The 17,798-nt window shown below is 40.8% G+C and overlaps 2 protein-coding genes across 2 annotated transcripts in view; both read left to right on the forward strand.

The window, feature by feature from the left end:
- The window catches only part of USP10 (ubiquitin specific peptidase 10), a 48,913-nt gene extending 36,858 nt beyond the window's left edge, over positions 1-12,055 (forward strand). The window contains exons 10-14 of the mRNA XM_032701118.1: positions 92-272; positions 3,282-3,447; positions 6,634-6,778; positions 7,665-7,730; positions 10,412-12,055. Of these exons, the coding sequence (XP_032557009.1) occupies positions 92-272; positions 3,282-3,447; positions 6,634-6,778; positions 7,665-7,730; positions 10,412-10,599 (746 nt within the window). The 3' untranslated portion in view covers positions 10,600-12,055. The remainder of the gene's footprint in view (positions 1-91; positions 273-3,281; positions 3,448-6,633; positions 6,779-7,664; positions 7,731-10,411) is intronic.
- A 5,404-nt stretch (positions 12,056-17,459) lies between these two features.
- The window catches only part of CRISPLD2 (cysteine rich secretory protein LCCL domain containing 2), a 28,191-nt gene continuing 27,852 nt past the window's right edge, over positions 17,460-17,798 (forward strand). Inside the window, exon 1 of the mRNA XM_032701121.1 lies at positions 17,460-17,528. The gene's annotated coding sequence lies outside the window, so the exon portion shown is untranslated. The remainder of the gene's footprint in view (positions 17,529-17,798) is intronic.

A 17,798-nucleotide genomic window follows, 5' to 3' on the forward strand; every position in this document is an offset into this window, starting at 1 on the left:
TTATTATTTGCCTTTTAAATTCATTACCTATTTATGTGTTTTATTTGTAAAAAAACTCAACGTGGGGTTTTTTTTTCTTGGTCACTTGAAGAACTGTCGGTGTCCAACGGCCCCGAGGCTCAGGCTGTTCCCGAGGAAGAGGAGCAGGAGGAACAAGGGGAAGGCAGTGAGGACGAGTGGGAGCAAGTGGGACCTCGCAACAAGTCCTCAGTCACTCGCCAGGCTGACTTTGTGCAGACTCCAATCACTGATATCTTTGGTGGTCACATAAGGTACAGTACTTTTAAGTGTCTTCAAAGAAAAAATTTTGAGCAGCAAAACATTGCATGTAGAAAATATATATGCTTGGAATATTAATGTCTTAAGAATTCCAGCTGCTTAATTTTTGTGTCCTCTGAGAACACAAAACTCCTTCTTAACTCGTGTTGTAAATAAGGATACTGAGAGATAATGAGATTTACAAAGAGTTAAGTCTTGTGAGTGAAATAAAGTAAAAAATTGTGGGCTTTTAGTCCTTTAGACACTTAATGCTTCCCAGAGAAAGTTATGTGTAATAGTTAATAAATGTTAAAAGCAAAAGGAGTCTGGAAAAATATAAATTACTACAAGATGTTACTGGAATGAAAAGAATGTGGGACATTACTTATATTCAGGTCTGATACCAGATGAAGGCAGAAAGTAGATCCTGAAAGAATATTTTTTGGAAAGGAAGCCTCATGATTTGTTTGGAGAAATGTGTAATTTAAAATGAAAGCAAAGTAAACACTTGCTAAAAACATATTCAAAACAAAACTGCTAGACTTGAAGAATTATTTTTAAATTGGAGACAGACACTTAATTGCTGGTGTTTGACTCTCTGTGTTGCCAGATATTCAGTCTAGAAGTGTGAATAACGTGGGCTAGTGCCTTCTGCCTGTGAAATGCTCTGAAATTATTTATTCTGCTGGGTTTTGAGCCAGACAACTGGCAAATAAAATTATATTTTCCATAGAATTTGGCAGACAGATGTTTGTAGGTATTGATGGAATTCTGCATCCAGGGCTCACGTACCCAAGGGGTTGTTAATACCTTAAATGTATTTATCGTGGCTGGGATTGTTTAGATCTCTACTTGATTCCATTAGTTTTTGTATTAAAATACTGAGTGAATGCTGTTTTCTGTGGAAGTCCACAGAAAATGATGGAAAGCAAAGGTGATGCTGAAAAAGGCCAAAACTTGCATCAAGGGGCCAATCCAACATCTGCTGTTTCCTGTCACCACATCCACACGCCAGGCCACACAATTTGCCAGAGGAACAGCATCCCATGGGATGTTGGAAAACCTCATCTCTGAGGCTGAGGGTGGAGATAGGAAGGATTGAATATGGAAATGGCAGTAGAATTGCACTAAATGAAAGCATCAGAAACTGGAAAGAAACAAATGGAAAAAGCAGCCAGGAAAAGATGGTTTGAATTGGCATCTTCAGGTTTGGGAAACTTTTGAATTGGGAAGCTTAAGGCTTGGGAAACTTTGGGCTGGCCTTGCAAGGCTTGAGTTTATTAAATACCTATTAGGCAGACAACCCATAAAGTCTTCCTTAGCAATGTGAAACTTAAATGTGCAAGTACAAGGTTTACCTGAAAAATTCTTAATGTAGAATTAATGCAGTGCCCAATTAATTATTCATTGCAAATGATGCATTTTCCCTTGTCCAGTTGAGATTTGTAGTTATCCTAATAAGTGATGCTGCTACAGAAAAATCATAATCCAGCAGAGGCTTTGCTATCATATCAATTCCTACATATCTTTGTGAAGAAAATGTTCTGAACAAATATTACAATATAATTTCTAATATTTTTTTTTTAAAAGTTTTTCTTAACGTTCTTATTTGAGAATATTATTGCTATTTTTCATTAAATTTTGATACCTGGTCTTGAACACAGTTGGAGCTGTTAACATTTTTCTCTGGATTATTGCTCTCAGTAACAGTTTGCTTAAAAAAAAATACTTAGGAAGTGTATCCAAAAGCAGGGACAGGTTTGTTTATTGAAACACTGCTCTTGCCATGTGCTGAAGGTTTTGTCCTTTAACGCAGCCAAGGAGGAAGTGTTAAACTGAAATAAAGATGCTGCTGTTTTCCATACCCTCCCTTTCCTCTAAAGGATACATATTTGCCAATATAAAGCTGCATTGGCTGTTTCTGTTGGTGCTTCAGGGCTTTCCCTGAGTCAAAGGGGCTCTTTTGTTTAACCTGCATTAATCTGATCATCATTTCCTACCTGACTTGGAGACATTCCAGCATGGCCACATGGATCAGAGCTGTGTTAATTATAATTGTGTTTTCAAGCCTTGTAATGCACACCACCATAATAAATGAATCATTTCTTTGGCTGTGTGTAAAGCCACGTTTTTGTAGAAGCTGGAGCTTTTTAATGCAAATATTACCTTCAAAATAAAATTAAAAAAAAAATCTTCATTTTTTTTTTTTCAGTGAGGTTTAAGACAAATGAAAGTCAGGAAGATCCACTTAGTGCAGTGCACAAAACAGTGCTCACCAAGCCAACCTACTTAAAAGCTGCAACTGAACACACTTCAAACAAAAACAAAACCCCAAAAAACCCAGAAAACATGTTCTCATGCCCCAGGTCATTGCCTCTGCTAGTTTTCCAAAAGGCTCCAATTTATGTACAAAGGAGTAAGTACATGGAGGAAGTCTGGACACAGAAAACGATGGGAGGAAAAGGAAATGCCAGTCTTTGATGGAGCAAAGTTTCTATTTCCTGTGGCAAGATTTAAGCAAACAATTTAAAATCACTGTGAAATTGGTCTTAGTGAAGTGACTAAAAAATCAGTATATTTTTATTGGAGAATCTTGAATCAGTTATAATTTTTACAGCAGATCACAGATAAGCATTAGGACTTCGCACTTCTGAAGATCTGTTGGGAAATGGAATTTCAAAACTCACACAAAAAGAGCCTGGAGGTGAATTTCTTTTTAAAATGCATTATCAGAAATTTCAGGCTTTTTCTTTAACCTTTTGATGCTTATCCAATAGCTGTTTTAATCTCTGCATAAATAAAACAATTCAGTTATATCCCATTCAGTATGTCCTTAGTGGATGTTAAAACCCTTTAAATGGCAGTGAGTGTTTCCCGTTGAAACTTAAAGCTTAGCCTTTGTATTTGTGTGTCGCTTTGAATTTAATACAAATTGAGTTACTTTATTCTGACTTGAAGGTTCTTTATTGTCAAAAATTACACTTTATTACATTTTAACTTTTTTTTTTTTTTCTCCCCCATAGATCTGTTGTTTACCAGCAGAGTTCCAAGGAGTCTGCTACACTGCAACCTTTCTTCACCCTGCAGCTGGACATCCAGTCAGACAAGATCCGCACAGTGCAGGATGCCTTGGAAAGTTTGGTGGCCAGAGAGTCTGTCCAGGGATACACCACAAAAACCAAGCAGGAGGTGTGTTCTGCTGAGCCTTTTCTTTACAGCCAACTGCTAAAGTTTTTAAAAGGGTTTTTATACAGCTTTTGCTTTACAGATAGTTGTTTGAACACTCTTATGTTAACAAAAGAGGGAGGAGCTTTCCCAAGTGTCCTGCAGCAGTAAAATGTGAGCACATACACTGAGAGGAAAAGAATTCACTCTTAACCAAAAGCACCCCTGTAAATAGCTGGTGTAGTAATTTATTGGAGATTTTACTGCAGTGTATATTAAATTAACAGAGTGAACTGTGGTAATAATACACATTGTTATGTTTAGCTGATCATAACATACAGATTCTTGGGAATTGCCAGATTTTGTTAGTAAAGGAGCAGCTCTTCAAAGTATCATTTCAAAGCAGGCTCTTGCTTTAGGAAGAAAACTCCCGGAGCAGAACACTTACCTGGTTGTGTGTGTGGCTGTCCTTGAGGGGTTTTGGTTTCCACACTTCTCTTACAGATCAAAAATGGAAATATTCATTGATGGGAGGCCTGGTAGAAGTCAGTGTAGAACCTCTCTAAAATATCTGATGATCATGATCTTTCTCTCTGGATTAATAATCTGAAATCTTTCAAAAGCCAGTAACACCTCCATTCAGTGTCCTTGGCATCTGTAGGTGACTGGTTTGCTGTACACCTAAAAAAACAGCTTGTCAGTAATATTATATTCAGTTTTAGGTGATTGGTTCACAGACTTGGAGAATATCCTGAGTTGGAAGGGACCCCCAAAGATCACCTAAGTCCAACTCCCTGCCCAGGACAGCCCCAAAAATTACACCTTGAGAAATGTTCTTCATAGTTGGAAAATACGTGGAAAATACCAATGAAAATGAATGGTGGTATAAAAACTGTGATGTAAAAGGAAGGAATAAGGGGGAGGAGCTGTTCAGCCTCAAGAAATAAAAACATGGAAGTAGAGAGATGGATCCAGATGTAAAAATTAGTGTGTTAAAGGCTGCTCTGAAAAAGAGAAGGCTGATTTTTCTCAGTGATACTTGGTCAGTAAATTAGGACTAGGAGCTGGACTAGGTGTGCCTGTGGTGCTTGTGGAGTCATCCTGGCTGCTGTAAGAGAGGGCTGGAGAAGCACAGCTCAGGATTTACACAAGTGGTCTGACCTGATTCAGAGGGGAAGATCTTGGAGGTCTCCAAGCCCTGTGATTCTCTGTTACTTTAAGTACCAGGATGTTTTATTTTACGTTCTCAAGCAGCTTTGCAAAATTTTTTTATCTCCTTTTTCAAATAATACATAATAGTAATAACTGCAATAGGAAAATCTTTCCAAGGAGGAAAAGCTTGCCTTGGGCTTTGCAGTTTGAAAACTTGGGCAGAGGGTAATAAATTAAACTTTCCTCTCTAAGGCAGTGCCTTGCTCCTTATTGTGGGCAGCAGTAAAGAATATCACCTCTGGTGTGCCTGGATTGCTCAGGTGGAAATTCCCTGTACACTGTGGGTAACTCTGGAGTTGTAGGTGTTCATTCTTGTCTGTATCTGTGAGTTTTCTAAATACTCCAAGTGAGAATAGGGTGAGATAAAAAAAAGATGGATCATTTTCTTTGAATAGCTGAAATTTGCCTTGAATGCTCAGAACATTTTTTTTTCTCCAGTTGTTTTCCATGTGAAAGAAGCATTTACAGTGCAAGCTCATCATGATTTACCACATGGATCTTGTTTTGCCAGTCATTCATTTCTTGGTTTTCCCTGCAGATGGTTTTAACTTCTTGACTGACAACCCAGTGCTCAATTAGGGGGTTTGGAAGAAATGGGTGTTCAAATTAGGTGCTGGAGGTTTGGGCTGGCTTATTTCAGAGTTTGGATGGAAATACAACTATCCACAGTGTCTTCTAGACCTTTTTTTTTTATTTTTTTAAAGAAATTCAAGTTGTTCTTGTTCTAAAATTGTAGTAAAAACACTGAAATCATTGTCTGTAAAACCAACAAAGGACTTTGCAGATAGTAGTTTCCAGAATGTGTTGCAAAGAAGTATTTAGTATCCATTTTACAGAAGGGAAACTCAGGATTACTGATAAAGCTAAAAATAATATTATTATATTAGTAAAAATTATTGCAGTCTCCTGATTGTTTTAATCTGGATTAAACTGTGGGCATAGAATAGGTAGGAGAAGAGCAGTCTTCCAAATATATGTGAATGATTTATCTTAACATTTATTTTTTTAATCACTTCGAGCTGGTTTTGAATTTTATGTGTGTATTAATACAAACAGAAAATCAGTCAGATTTTCATGCAGTGTTAAATTAGGCATTTTAAATGCAAACAGCTGTTTAAAATGGAGTGACATCCTCTTGCTGTTTCTGACTTAAATTTCACTTGCATTTGTAGAAAGATGTTTTGGTTCCTTTTGGTCCTACAGTTCAGTTGGTTAAATTTTGAATATTCAATAGTTAATGTTTTTTAAGAGGTTAATTTTTATCCTCACTGAAGTGATTTTCCTTTCATTCTCATTCCTATTTGCAGATGTTTTCAGTGTCTTCAGCAACAAATTGGCCTTCCCTCATTGACTTTTCCAGGTTCCCTTCCCCATACTCCTTAGGGGTAGTCTTCACATTCCCTGGGGTTCTCAAACTGCTCCTTGAGAACCTCAGAAGTTTTACTTTTCAAGCTTGGAAAGAGACAATAGTTTTTTTCCCCATGAGTTTCTATTCCACCCTTAGTGGGTTCTAGCAGAATCAAGCCCTGTATTGAAAAATAACATGCTGATGACTGCCAATAAAGAGATTTTTCCCAATAAAAAATGGAGAAAAAACCTTAAGCAGTTATTTTGAGAAGTGTTTTTATGTCTTAATTTCTAGGAAGGCAAAACATTTTTGTTCTGCAATTCTGAGCTCAGTTTCACCTTTTCAGACAGCAACATTATATAATTATAACCAAACAATCCACAAAAATCACTATTTAGTAGAGGAGAGTGTGGTCATAACTCGTATTTTTCTCTTTGAAGATACTAAGTTGTCCTTTAAGACACCACTTTAGTTGAAGATCCAGTGGGCTTTAAGTCATAAACTGAAGTCTTTCTCATAAATTAATTAAGTAACAATAACAATTTTTTTTTTTTTTACAAGTGTACTTAAAATTAAACAGTTATTCCTCATTTGAAGGAGTGATTTTGAGCAGTTAACAAGAAATTACAGGTGTTCTTTGTGTGTGCCAGGTGGAGATCAGCAGAAGAGTCACACTGGAAGAGCTGCCCCCTGTTCTTGTCCTGCACCTCAAGCGGTTTGTGTACGAGAAAACTGGGGGGTGTCAGAAGCTTATCAAGAATATTGAGTATCCTGTTGATCTGGAAATTAGTAAAGGTAAAGATTTTTGAGCAGAATTTCCCCCTCTTTAGAGAAAAAATAACATAGTGTTTCCTCAGGGTATCTGTGTTTCGATTTTCTTTCTTCTGCACAAGATTTTTATTTTCATCGTTGTTTGAAAACTCAGTAATTTGAATGAATATTTGGTATGCTTTCTCCTTTTTTTTTTTTTTCTTCTTAAAAAGAACATATTTGGGTTTCTGAGTTCAGTCTTGCTGAACCTGACATTGCCTCTGTAAGAGTTTGATCATCTGTTTTGCAAAGAACATTATGATGAAAGATTTTAAAACCTTTGGCACTTCCTAGACAATGGGTTGACCAAAGGAGAACTTCCTGTGGATTTATGGAATAGGGTTGTAGGCTGGAGTAAATATGGAGTAATTATAGACTGCTGAGGACAATAATGGGAAGTGATCCTCTTGAATGAGGGCTGTGTCCCTCTACAAGGCTGTTGCCAAGTAATCCTGGATATTTTTACCACATATTTAATTCAGAGAAGTGGCAAATTATTTAAATAATTAGTGGTTGATGGAAGGAAACTGATGTTTTATAGAAAATGCAGCCTTGTCATTGCCTGACAGCAGGAATGAAAGAGAAAAAATGAAGAGTCTGATCTTTTGCTCTGGTTTTTTTTTTTTTCCTTCATTTTTGGTAGTATTTTTAAGCCTTCCATAAACTACAGTGTTCAGCAAACCTGAAAATTCAGTCTCTTGATTAGGAGTTATCAGAGCCATGATCATTCTTTAAAGGCTGCAGAAGAAATTTCAATTCAACTTTCTCCTTTATGATAGTGTTGGTTTCTCTGAGAAGTAATTGATCCTCTTGAAATTAAATTTTGAAATTTTCTAACTGTTGCCTTTTTGTCTTTGTTTTCCTCCTACAGAGCTACTATCTCCTGGTGTGAAAAGTAAAATTTTTAAAGGCCAAAGAACCTACCGGCTCTTTGCAGGTATTTAATCTCTGTGCCTCTGGTCCCTGTGTTGCAAGTGCAAAATCTTCATATGGAATTGTAGAAACACTGGAGTTCCCTGGATTATAGACAGTATTTTCTTTTAAATTATACTGAAGTAGCTTGTGGGTGTCAAATTCTTGTATTTAATAGGGTTTTTGCATGTGTATATACATGTATATTGTTACATCTGTATTTATGGATCTCACCGATCCAACTTTGCAAAAAGTTTTGTAGCAGATCCACCCTGAAAAATACCAGCAGAAGCTGAAACTAAAATACAGCACAGATTCTCAGAATAATGTTTCAAATGTCTTTGGAAAAGGCTGTCTGAATGCTGGCTTTGCATCCCCTTGAACCCCAACTTCTGTGTCACCAAATCCATGCCAGTACTGGTGGCCTTGTGTGACTTGGAGCTGTGACCACTGAGGTTACAGAAGGGAAGGACATCCCTGTCCCTTGTGGAAATTCAGGACTGTTTCTGGCAGTGCAGTTGTTTTTATCCATAGTGATTTTCGTGGGACAAGTTTAGGCAGCGGATTTAAGGTGACTTGAGTTACCACTGATTTTTTTTCTGACTCTTTCTGTGGAAAAGTACAATATTTCAACCTTCTACCAGCATTCTCATCCACAGAAACAGCTTGTTGGATGAATTTTGAATTATCAAAACAAGCTTTTGAAGAATTAGGTTTCAGATATCCAGAATTTGCCTACCTGTCAAACAATAAAGTTTAGAAAATAATTCAGGTTTAGGCTAATGTAAAAGAATTACTTGCTAAATTCCCCCACATGTATAGATGGAGAGTATTGTGCCTTTTGTAGAAAAGAGATATTTAAGGAAAGAAGGCAATTTGAGTCTCTCTTGGAATTAGCAGTTAAATCAGAGATGTTCAGTGCACAGGTTTGTTAAGGAGGTTACTGAGAACTAATAAATATGAAACTTGTAGATTGGTTCTTTCATAATTGGTTCTTTCCTAGAACTTTTTTTTCAGAGTAATATTACAGTGAAAATGAAAGCCATGGTTGAAGGGGGATAACTGCACTGATGACAAATGTGAGCCAGTTGGAAAAGTGTGCCCTGATTTTTATTTTTTTAAAATAGATCACTCCATAGTTTGACTTGATTTTTTTAATAGGCCATTAGAGAGGTTTTTATTTACAAACAGTTTCAATAGAATACTCTTGTGGTCAGCAGAGTGAATGTGTAGATTATCCCCCTAAGTGTGGCAGTGCCTGTTGGAAGGCTCTGCAGGGTGTGCTGCACACATTGCAAATGGCCTTTGCGAGGCAAATCCTTTCCAGAAAATCCTCTGGGAAGTTACAAAAAGCAATTTGATGCTTTTGATTCTTAATTCACTTAACCCTTTGTTTAGAATCATGAGATGTGCTATGCTGGAGAAGCATGATGAATATTACTCTTGACAAGGGGCTGGAGTGACAGGGCAAGGGGGAATGGCTTCACACTGACAGAGGGCAAGGTTGGATTAGATACTGGGAGGGAATTCTTCCCTGTGAGGGTGGTGAGGGGCTGGGATGGAATTCTTGGAGAAGCTATGGCTGCCCCATCCCTGGATGAGTGTGGTCTTAAGCTCTGCCAGGGGAGGTTTAGGTTGGATATTAGGAAGGAATTCTTTACAGAGAGGGTAATCAGGCATTGGAATGGGCTGCCCAGGGAAGTGGTGGATTTTCTGTCCCTGGGGGTTTTTAAGATGAGACTGGATGTGGCACTGAGTGCCGTGGTCTGGTAACCATGGTGGTAGTGGATTAAGGGTTGGACTTGATGATCTCAGTGGTCTTTTCCAACCTGGCTGATTCTTTTATTCTATGAAGTGTCCAAGGCCAGGTTGGAGCAACCTGGTCTGGTGGAAGATGTCCCTGCCTGTGGCAGGGGTGGAATGAGATGGGTTTTAAGGTCCCTTCCAACCCAAACCATGCAGTGATTCTACACAGAATCAAATGTAAGCAAGAACTAAAAAATACTTAAAGATTGTTGCCTAAGCCAGATCATCCCATCTGGAGAAAACAATGAGGGGCAGTGGGTTGACTCTGTTGGTCAGAACATGGTGCTAATAATCATAGAATCATAGAATCAGCTGGGTTGGAAGGGACCTCCGAGATCATCAAGTCCAACCCTTGATCCAACACCGCCGTGGTTACCAGACCATGGCACTGATGCCACATCCAGTCTTGTCTTAAAATCCTCCAGGGATGGAGAATCCACCACTTCCCTGGGCAGCCCATTCCAATGCCTGATAACCCTCTCTGTAAAGAAATTCTTTCTAATATCCAGCCTAAACCTCCCCTGGCACAGCTTAAGGCCATGCCCTCTTGTCTTGCTGATAGTTGCCTGGGAAAAGAGACCACCCCCACCTGGCTACAACCTCCTGTCAGGGAGTTGTAGAGAGTGATGAGGTCTCCCCTGAGCCTCCTCTTCTCCAGGCTGAACAGCCCCAGCTCCCTCAGCCTCTCCTCACAGGACTTGTGCTCCAGTCCCTTCACCAGCCTAGCTGCCCTCCTCTGGACCTGCTCCATGAATAATGCCAAGGTCGTGGGTTCAGTCCTTCACTTAAGAGTTGAACTGTGATCTTTGTGGGTCCCTTTGATCCCCCGTTTCCCCGGCTGTGTGTGTGTGTGTGTGTGTGTGTGTGGTGCCTCCGTGCCTCACTCCTGTCTCCCTGCAGTTGTGTATCACCACGGGAACAGCGCCACGGGCGGCCACTACACCACGGACGTCTTCCAAATCGGGCTCAACGGCTGGTTGCGCATCGACGACCAGGCCGTGAAGGTGATCCATCAGTACCAGGTGGTGAAGCCGACTGCGGAACGCACAGCCTACCTCCTGTACTACCGCCGCGTGGACCTGCTGTGACCCTGCCTGCAGCACCCTGCTCTCTAGGACGCCAACTATCACTAATTTCCTCTCCTCTAAATGCTCTTCTGAGTGAATCTATTTTTTCTTATTTTTTTTTTTCCTTTCTTTTCTTTTTTTCTTTTCCTTTTTTCTTTTCCTTTTTTCTTTCCTTTTTTCTTTTCCTTTTTTTCTTTTCCTTTTTTCTTTTCCTTTTTCTTTCCTTTTTTCTTTTCCTTTTTCTTTTCCTTTTTTCTTTTCCTTTTTTTATTTCCTTTTTTCTTTTCCTTTTTTCTTTTCCTTTTTTCTTTTCCTTTTTTCTTTTCCTTTTTTCTTTTCCTTTTTTCTTTTCCTTTTTTCTTTTCCTTTTTTCTTTTCCTTTTTTCTTTTCCTTTTTTCTTTTCCTTTTTTTCTTTTCCTTTTTTCTTTTCCTTTTTTCTTTTCCTTTTTTCTTTTCCTTTCCTTCTTTCCTTTTTTCTTTTTCTTTCCTTCTTTCCTTTTTTCTTTCCTTTTTTCTTTCCTTTTTTCTTTCCTTTTTTTTTTCCTTTTTTCTTTTCCTTTTTCTTTTCCTTTTTTCTTTTCCTTTTTTCTTTTCCTTTTTTCTTTTCCTTTTTTCTTTTCATTTTTTCTTTTCCTTTCTTTTTTTTTTAATTATTTCACTCCTGTTTTTTTCCCCACCCCGCCTCGCAACTGTAAGAGTGATAAAGGAAACGACCGCGGGTTTGTGCGCGACGTAGCTTGTGTTGACTTTTTTTTGCCAGAATGAAGTCGCTTGGTTGGAAGACTCGAGTCTCGTGAATCACACAAAAAAAAAAATAAATACAAAACAAAAATCAATCTGAGTTCATGCTGAATCCTAAGATAATAAAGGGATTGACATTTAATTCCCACTTTCTAAATGCATAGTAGAAGAAAACCCTGCACCAGCAACAGAACTTGTAGATTTCTGTGAAAATGTTTTATCTTTACTTCAGTAAAAAAAAAAAAAAAATTAAAAAAAATTTAAAAAAAAATATAAAAATAAAAAAGCTCTCTCTGCTTTCCCCAATAGTTTTTTGATAAGTGGTAAAATATGAGCCGATGTGTATGAGATGGAAATGGTCCTTTGTGCTTCAAAACATGTACAAACTGCAGAGTTGCTGGTTCCTGATAAGAAGACACATTTTAATAATTGTGCGATGAGAAACTGCTTAAGTACACATTGCAGATCAAATATTTGGAGTTAAGATGTTAGTCTATATAGATGGGTGATTGTAACTTTATTGCTATTAAGAAATTTCAAACTGCATTTATGCTTCTGTGTACATGAAATTAAGAAAATGGGCAAAATAATTAAGATTGATATTTCTTTAAGTCTGCTTTGTTTAATTTTGCTGTCTGCTCTCCTATAATGTTGAGTTCCTAATTGTACACAGTTTAGTGATATCTAGAAGTATAAAGTTGTCGCCCATCAATAAAAGTCACAAAGTTGGTTTAAGGTGTGTGTGTGGGTTTTGTTTTTCCTCAAGTGTAAATCCTACCCTTGGAAACTCCAAAGATTTCCGTGTAGCACTTCCATGAGGTGTAGGGAGCCTTCCCCAACTGAAGTGTAGATTATTTTCTTTCAATTTTAGAACTTCTTGAAACTTCGGAATGTCCTATTTTGCACTGGGTGGAGCTGAACATTGAGGGGAGAGGGGAAGGGAGAGGAGATCAGTCATCCCAAGGGATGTGGCAGTCCCTTGGGACTGAGCTGAGCCCTGGCCAGCCAGGAGAGGGAATGGAATCCTTCTGTATCCTCCTGAAAGCCCCCCACAGTTGTTTCTGAGGTAGGTGGTGGTTTGTCTTCAACTAAACTATTCCCTCCTTTAGCCAGTTGACATTTTCATGGAAGACTTTTGGTACAAAAATGTGTTGGATGAGCAGCAGGACCTGTTGAAAGCCCTCCTGGTTTGCCCTGGCTCATCTTCCCTCTTCTGGGGTGGTGAAGAGCTCGGGATTTTCCTGCCTGTGGATCACTCCTGGCAATGCTGTTACCATTCCATCCAGGAAGGAGCTTCCTGCCCAGGGCTCCAGCTGTAGGTGGGAGTGTTCAGCCCAGTGGCACTTTGGGATGGTCCTGTTTTCCCTGCTCAAAGGTGGGTGCTTCTGACATGGATGCTCTCTTTATGGAATGTTCAGGCAGGGTTAATTTTATCACTACTGCAATCCTGATGCTGGGAAAGTTAATTGGTGCTTTGTCAGTTGTTTTCGATATCTAAATGTATAATTTTTTTTCATAGCTAATCAGATTTTATTAGTGTTTTCTGATATACAGATCATGACTGAGACACTGTTCTTGATTTTGGTGACATTCCACCCACTCTGAAACAATTTTCTGTCCAGAGCTCACTTGGATTTTGGCTGGTTGCAGGGAAAACCTCAGTTCCTGGCTGCTCACTGGGCAGGGTGCCCTGGAGCTGGGGCTGCCCAAGGGCTGGTGCTCCCAAGGTTTCCCAATGCAGGAATTGCCCTGGAGCCACACTGATGAGACACTGAGCATTGAGCATTCTGCTTTGATTTGGAAATCTGAGGGGAGGGGGGGGTTCTTCCAAACAGGAGGGAAATCAGATTTTGAAATGACTCTTCTGTGCTGGTTATTGACGTCTTGTTCCTGCACCCTGGTTGAAGTAGTTTTCTCTATTGCAGAAACCCTGTTTTTAATTATTCTTGTGGCTGTGTTGGGTATTTATTTACCTGTATCTCCAGGGCATTGTGTAAAGCTCTGTTTCTGATAGTGTAGGTTTGCCTGAATATTCCAGATAAAGTTGCAGGTGATCAGTAATTAATACATTACTTGCTAGAGGTTACAAGTGTTACTAATTATTTTAAAGATATGGCAATGAGTCATTGCCAGTTTAAAAATCAAGTGTTGAAATCCACTCTTAGTATGACTTGGAAGTGTTCAGATGGTAGGAATTTTTAAAATTTTCACGGAGGATGTTACAAATGCACTTGTTGGTAAAATCCGACTTCTGCAGTGGATTGCTCAAGGGGAAATCAAAAATATGTGGCAACATTGATGTGGACACATAGCCACAATTTTTTTTTTTCTGGATTAAGCTCCTCCCGTTGTTGCAAAATGAGGATTTTGCAGCCTTTTGATCATTTGCTTTGTCTGTGTGTGATTATGTAAAAGAAAACCCCAACAACCACAGCAACCCCCCCCAATACACCGTAAATCCGGTGGTTGTTTACTGATGTTTAAACCAAGATTTAAGCAATGTTTTGTTTTGTTGGTTTTTTTTTTTTTTTAAATGCACATTAAGAGCTAAAGTTTTCAAAACTGGAAACTTTGGATGTGCAGGTCCAAAGGGCTGTTGGGAAAACCTTGTGCCATAAGCCAGGTCTGCAGGGGAACAGTTGGATGGGGTTGGGGAGGAGGATTATCGAAGGCACAAGGTATTTGGGGGTGGGGGGAGGTCGTGTGTGTTTTAATTAGGAAACTACTGGTTTCCATAATATCCCCTGGAGATGATGTCACACTTGGGGCTGGGTTGCAGGAGAGGGCAGTGGTGGTCTGTGCCAGCTTTATCTTTGTAAATGTGCTGCAAATCTCTCTGGTTTTGACTAGGAATGAGGAGCGAGCCTTGGACGTGCTGGGGATGTTCCCAATATTTTAGAAGTTGGTGCAACTGGAGATTTATTTCAGGCTATTTTAAATTACCCAATAGGATATTTTGGAAAGAATTTTGTATGGGCAAATAACCAGCTGTAAGGGCTGTGGAATTTGTGATTGCAATTCACCTTCTCTGTTTCGGGGTGAAACCTCCAAAGATGAGTCCTGGGTTAATAGTGCTGACCTGTCTCAGTCTGCAGATCTGTACCAGTTACTTTATTATTATACCAGTTTATTTATTATTATAGAAGTGTGTTTCACCATCTCTCACTGCAGATGTGACCAGGGAATGTGGGGAGATGTGAGAAAAAGGTGAGATGTTTTCATGGAGTCCCAGAACAGTCTGGGTTGGAAGGGACCTCAAAGCTCATCTTGTTTCACCCTCTGCCATGGGCAGGGACACCTTCCACTAGCCCAGGTTGCTCCAAGCCCTGTCCAACTTGGCCTTGAACACTTCCAGGGATGGGACAACCTGTGCCTCACCACCCTCACAGTGAAGAATTTTGTAGTTTTTGGTACACATTTCACTTCTACTTACTGTGGTCAGTGGTGCTCCCAAAATTTTCTGAAAGTGCTGCTGCTTGTCTTCTTATTTCCTTTTCTTACCTCAGCCTTTACCTGGGCACTGATGAAAAAGATCAGGTTTTATGGGGAGTTGTTTTCTTGCATATCATGAGCTGATTAAACAGTTGGGGGAATGTTCTTTATTGTGAGAAGGTGGAAAAGAAGCTGCAGATGAACCTGTGTGGTCAGTCCAGGTTGCCCCAAAACTGGAGAGCGGCGAGAAAGGATAAGTAGGGGTTCACAGTGCCAAATATTGGTTGTGCTTGGGAGTAAATCTATAAATGCCTTTCACTCCTGTCACTTGGATCTCCACAATTCATCTGCTAATTAATTTGTTAATTCATCTGCTGATGAATCCAGAGGCAAACTTCTGGATTGCCACTTTGCTGTGTGGTCAAGACATCTTCCCCCCATCCCTGCTGGAGAGCAAGGTGGATGTGGCAGGGATTTCCTGGCTACCTCTGCCCCGCTGCATCATCCTCAGGCAGAGACAAAGCCCAGGCAGGAGGAGAAATGTAAGTAGGCAGCAAAGCAGGGGGTGGTTTCCTCAAACCTGAGCGTGGCCATGCCCGGTGCCCATCAGGAGCAGCCCAGGGCTGCTGGTCCCCACTGCTCTCGTTGTAGGTGCTCACAGACAAGTTCCTGCAGGTTTCACCCTGATATTGCCCTTGTGCTCCCTCTGCTCTGGAGGAGGAGTCAAGCCCAGAGAACACCAGGAGTTACCCTGCGGTTTTCAGCCTCTCCCCCTGCTGTTCCCTCTGCCCTGCCTGGCTTTGGGCCCGTTATTGCTTGTTGGAATAGGAAATAAAGGGGAATTAATTCAAGTTGAAGATCAAGACATGCTGTCTGCTTGGTCAATTAGGAGGGCACAGGGAAATCTGTGTCTCTTCCCATTCATTGGTTATTCCATTAAAAGCCTCTCTCCTAATATATACTTATATATGCAGCCTGCTTTATGTGGCTTTTACCACATATGAAATGGAGACGTTGTAATCAAGGCAGTAATAATGTGGAATGATTAAAAGTAACTTCTGATTGTTTTGGCTTTAGTTGAACATATGACCCAAAACTGCTGACTTCAAAACAAAATGAGGTGGATAAAATGCCTCGTTCCAGGTTGTGCTCATCCCTAAACACAACCATACCTTGTACAGTGAAACCAGCCTGGTATATGTTAAAAAAAAAAAAATTAAAAAAATCAAACCTTTGTAGATTTGATTGTAGCCGGGTTGATGGAGCAGTCAGACGGCCCAAACCATCCTGCAGGGAATCATTTCCCATAAGAACATTTGTGGAGATTACAAAATACCGAATTTCTCTGAGGTCTGGAAATTATTTGTACTGTCGGCGTGTGAGATCGAGAATGAGTTAATTCAGCTTTATGGTAATTGGGGTGAACAGCACCTTCTGAGGGCTGTGAGTCAGGGCTGGGGAGCTGTGTGGTTTTGGGGTGGCAGCCTGTGTGGGGGCACGATGGTTCACCGTGTTGGCCCTCGTTATTCAGAGAAATTAGGAATTGGGGGAACTGCAGCACCTTTCAGCTGATTAAATAAGCCTTCAGGAAATACAGCAAAGTCACTGATCCAGAGTGAGTCAGAGGAGCAAGGAAAAAAAAAAGAGGATACAGTGATTTTACAGTACAGCAGTTCAGAACCTTCTGTCAGCCCAGTTCTGGGTGGTCTTTCCCAGTGTTAGTGGCAAAGTCTGAGCTTTTCTGGGAGCAAACTGCCCAGATTGCACTGAATTGCTCCTGGCAGGGTAGAAGTGCCAGGTCCAACTGCTGGACCATGTGTTGTCAGTTCACATACACAGTTTGTTTTGAAGTAAATAGAAACTCTTTGTAAATACAGCTGGGAGAGTGAGGCCAGTGCAGAAGAGCAGCCAGAAGGGGTGTTGTGGCTGTACCAGGCTGCAGGACTGGGACTGACTGGTGAGGACTGGCTCCCTGTCTCACTTGAAAACAGAGCAGAAGATACACCCCCAGTGATGGGAATCTGCAAGTTCCTGAAAAATTCTCAGGAAAATGGTGTAAGAGACAAAATCAAATCAGCAGTTATGCCTTGGAGTGCACTCCAGAGGGTTCTGTTCTCTGCTCAGAGCAGTTGTGCTCTCTCAATTGCCAATATTTGCTGCTCTTGAACGAGTTTGATAAATGTCCTTCTGCTTTCTGAGCGCTGCTGGGTCGAAACAAACCCCCGGGAATATCTTGTAAACTCCCTTCTAGTAAACAGTAAATAAAAACGGTTGGTGTTTTGCCTGAAAAAATAAATATTGACTGCTTAGAAGAATAGAAGGACTTTTTTTTCCCCCTAAGAACTTTGGAGAGAGGACTGGGCAGTGGATTTGGAAAAGACACGGCAGCTTTGCTTGGATGTGCCAAATCCCGGAGGTTGATGTTCCCCTTGCCTCCAGGTTGGGTTGTCGCTGGTGCTGCTTCCACAGAGGGACACCCCGGGTGATGTGCTGTCCCTGGAGTGCTGCTGGATGGGGATCCCACGGGACTCCCCTGGATCTGCTCATCCCTCTGTGGGCTGGAGCTGCCGCGGCGGAGGTGCCGTAACACACCCGTGCTGTTACTCACCGGAGCGTTTGTTTTTTCCCGTTTGTTTACTTAAAGGAAAGGGAAGGAACTTTCAGCTCATCTTTTTGCTCAATCGTTTCCCTTCACTGTGAGTAAAACCACGGCAATGGGCACGGAGCTGGATGTCACAGCGGGGGCTGTTGGGGCACCAGCAGCACTGCAGGAGGGGTGAGTCCTGTCTGGGGGTTGCACTCGCTTTTTGCTTTCCTTATTCTCTGGAGCTCCCGACTGAGCCGTGGGGAATGACAGCGCTTTGGGAACAAGCTGCAGAGGGGGATTAATCTCCTGTTTCCCAGCAGACACTCAGCTCTGGGAAAAGAGGGGGATGCCATGAGATGTGCTGGAGGGCTGGAGCTGGGAAATCCCAAATCCCTCGCTGTGGGATTTCCCTGTGAGGAGCAGGAATGGCTGAGCTGGCAGCCGAGAGGAGCCAGCTGG

Source organism: Chiroxiphia lanceolata, chromosome 13 (assembly GCF_009829145.1).
Source record: "Chiroxiphia lanceolata isolate bChiLan1 chromosome 13, bChiLan1.pri, whole genome shotgun sequence".
Lineage (NCBI taxonomy): Eukaryota > Metazoa > Chordata > Aves > Passeriformes > Pipridae > Chiroxiphia > Chiroxiphia lanceolata.